The 2951-nt window shown below is 50.7% G+C and overlaps 1 protein-coding gene across 1 annotated transcript; it reads right to left on the bottom strand.

Moving 5' to 3' along the window:
- Positions 1-914: 914 nt before the first annotated feature.
- On the bottom strand, positions 915-1273 carry PHACADRAFT_202099 (uncharacterized protein; the record flags this gene model as incomplete). Its single annotated transcript, XM_007402353.1, has 2 exons — positions 915-1089; positions 1182-1273. 2 exons carry the CDS (start codon positions 1271-1273, stop codon positions 915-917), a joined length of 267 nt encoding a protein of 88 aa, XP_007402415.1.
- Between the last annotated feature and the right edge of the window lie 1678 nt (positions 1274-2951).

Below are 2951 nucleotides of genomic sequence, written 5' to 3'. Positions count from 1 at the left end.
GCCATTGTCAAAGCGCCCGTGGCTGCGGCACCCGGCGGACAATCGGCTCAGCTGCCGGGTTGCCGAGTCGCCGGGCCGCCGGATACCGGGAGGAAAAATATGGCATTTTCTTATTTATTTTTTCAGGCTGTTTTCGCATATTTTTTGCGACCAAAAAGTTCCAAATTTCTCTCGTGCAATAGAGTGTGTTGTATATAGACCATTAGGAATGAAGCGGATATGTCCCTCGCGCCGCCAGCAGTTCGATTTTACTCCCTCGTGGTCGGGGGTGTTCGAGTCTACGCGCGCTTCAGTCGCGTTTCGCTTCGTTCAAAACGACTCTCGAAGCGGTTGTGAATCGGTTTTGTGCGCGAACTTTGAACACCCTTACTGTTGAAACAATCCACGCACCGAGTGGTCTCGGCCCCGGGGTCCTGAGAAACACTACCATACGCGGCAGTTAGACCAAACACGTGTAGCGCCCAATTTCTGCGCTGCAGGTGAGTTCAAACTTCACCGAGGCTCACCATCGTTGTAAACGCGGGAAACAAGTAGTCTTGCAAGCCGGCCGTTCTCAGGCTGGTACACCCGGAAGGATCCCGGTGTAATCCGTGTCGGACTTCGTAAAAGGAGCTCTACCAGAAGGACCGCACTTCGCTTTTGCGGAGTCCACCGCAGTCTCGCTCGGCTTGTTCCAAGCGCTGGTAGGAACATTGGCTGCACTTTAACGATACTGTAGCAGCTGAGACTGATGCGGAGATAGGTACAGTACCTCGAGAGGCTTGGCGACACGTAGTGCCATCTGGATTATCCGATATCACAACATTACAGTCCCATTGTCCCACCTTCAAAGCTTCATTTTGGTATATGCTTCCGCGCCGATCTCAACGACCCCCTGCCTCGTCCACTTCCGTGGTGAAGGCATCCTACTGGCGTCAGGGCTCGTCGCTCCAACGACCCTGAAGCGCAACTCCAGTGCTGCCCAGCTGATTCGATGATGTTCTGAATTGCGATACCGGCCGTGCAGTGACAGGCCTCTTCCGGATGATGCTGATCTCGTCATTGATGGTGATCATAAACTTGTAGATGACAAGGGCTGGGGGACAGGTACTGTGAGCGGCGCATTGAGAAGCGAAAGACACACTTGCACGAGGCACTGACAGCTAGAAAGTGATACTGTTGGGCGAAGCTAAACAACAGACTGTATAAAGATTGACTCGCCAAGTGCGAATGGAGGTGGTGCTTTCAATAGCGTGTAGACTGTAAGAGCCTGGTTCAAGTTTTGTCCCGACATACTAGCAATGAATATGATAGGTAACTGTATCATTGAAAGCAGGCCATTATTCTCTGCACACTGAATTATGGGAAACTTAGCCAGTCATCTATCAGCACAGGCTTTGGGCCTATCACATAAGCACAGTGAAAGGACAGAATGAGCAGCCACAGCGCTCGTGGAACGGAGCACATTATACCGAAAGATCAAGCTGGTGGGGTTGGCATGTCAACCCGAAGCCAATGGAAGCCAGCAAAATGGGCTTGGCATCCAAAAATTTGTGGCCAGTGTGGGGTATGTTAATGTTGCTCAAAGTCGACCGCATGAGTCCAGTGCACAGCTGACAGTAAACGGTACTTGCAGGCATACACTATGGATAGAGTGAATAGCAAGAATGATAGACAACCCAGAGAGTTTTTAGAATTGATGCTCAAAAATTCTGCGGTCGCTGGTAAACAGGGAAGTGGACACCATGCCAGGTACAAATAAACGAACCCTCGGAGGGATGCTCTTGGATTCCATTCTAGGCACGGCTGCGCGTCAGAGGACAGGAGCATATCATAATCTGGAGTTCTAGCCAGCCGACACCAAATGGAGACAACGAATTGGCGGAAAAGTGTAAGCCCAGTGATTGTTTATGTGTCTGTATAGAAAGTTTGGGATAACGGGTATTACTGGCAAAAGACATGACCTAAAGCTAGTCAGAACAGCTACAAGTGCGACCCATCACAAAGTCTGTGGAACAAGCCTGTCCTTACATCAGGAAAAAGACTTAGGTCCACAATGCTACAGAGTGCTACAGGAGCATTTTGGAGCACTATGGGCCCAAGTCCTGTTTCCTGATGTACCAGGCTTTTTGTGGCGAAAGGGATCCCCAATGCGCGCAAAGCGTGGTGCGGCAAATTTAGGACTTTTGAGGGGCTGTTTTTGTGGGCATGAATCTGTGATGTGGATACAAATACAAGTAAGCTAGTGCCTGGACACAAACCGGCCAAAGTGAGGGTTTTAGTATTGGACCTCTTCTGGGAAGACGAACCTGACGGCACATACTCATCACTCGACTATTCCACATTGACGCCGCGCATATCACTTGATTCCCGCATATAAATGCCTGACATCCCACTGGTAGCTCAAACTTGTGCTGCCCTGGTCCGATTGCACTCTCCGGAGTCTAGTCAGCTCTGCACATTCGTTGGAGGGACGGAGGCTTGATCCTTTCGTTGCTTCTAATTTTTGAGAAGCCACAAACGGTCCGTGGGCCTATAGCACTACATAAAGAGACGCCCTTGAACATGCATGCGCGGCCGAAAGAACTCGGCCATCGAGGGCGCATGTAACGGAGAGTGGTCCGGACCCGCTGGCAACGCACCAAGCTGATGTCATGGTATTTGTTTCTTGTCGGGCGTGATGAGTCCGAATAGTTTGCGGAAGATGGTTGTGGCAAAGAGTCGTCACGAGGTCGGGCAGAGAATTTTGTGGCTGAAAGACGCCACATCGGAGACGGTGCCGAGCGGGGCAGAAGTGTAAATGACATAGCATGCTCACAACCTTTTTCCACAATTACATGATGCGAACAGCCCCGTCCGACATATGGGGTATAAGGAGCATGCTGTAAGGAGTATAACATCTGATCCCTCAGCATTCAAAACTGGAACACAAAGCGAGGAGCGCCAGAAGGCAGTTCGAGGCTGGAAGGGAT

The sequence above is a fragment of the Phanerochaete carnosa genome (genome assembly GCF_000300595.1).
Source record: "Phanerochaete carnosa HHB-10118-sp unplaced genomic scaffold PHACAscaffold_118, whole genome shotgun sequence".
NCBI classification, from domain to species: domain Eukaryota; kingdom Fungi; phylum Basidiomycota; class Agaricomycetes; order Polyporales; family Phanerochaetaceae; genus Phanerochaete; species Phanerochaete carnosa.
The sequence above is the reverse complement of the archived record's forward strand: the minus strand, read 5'-3'. Positions and strand labels throughout refer to the sequence as shown.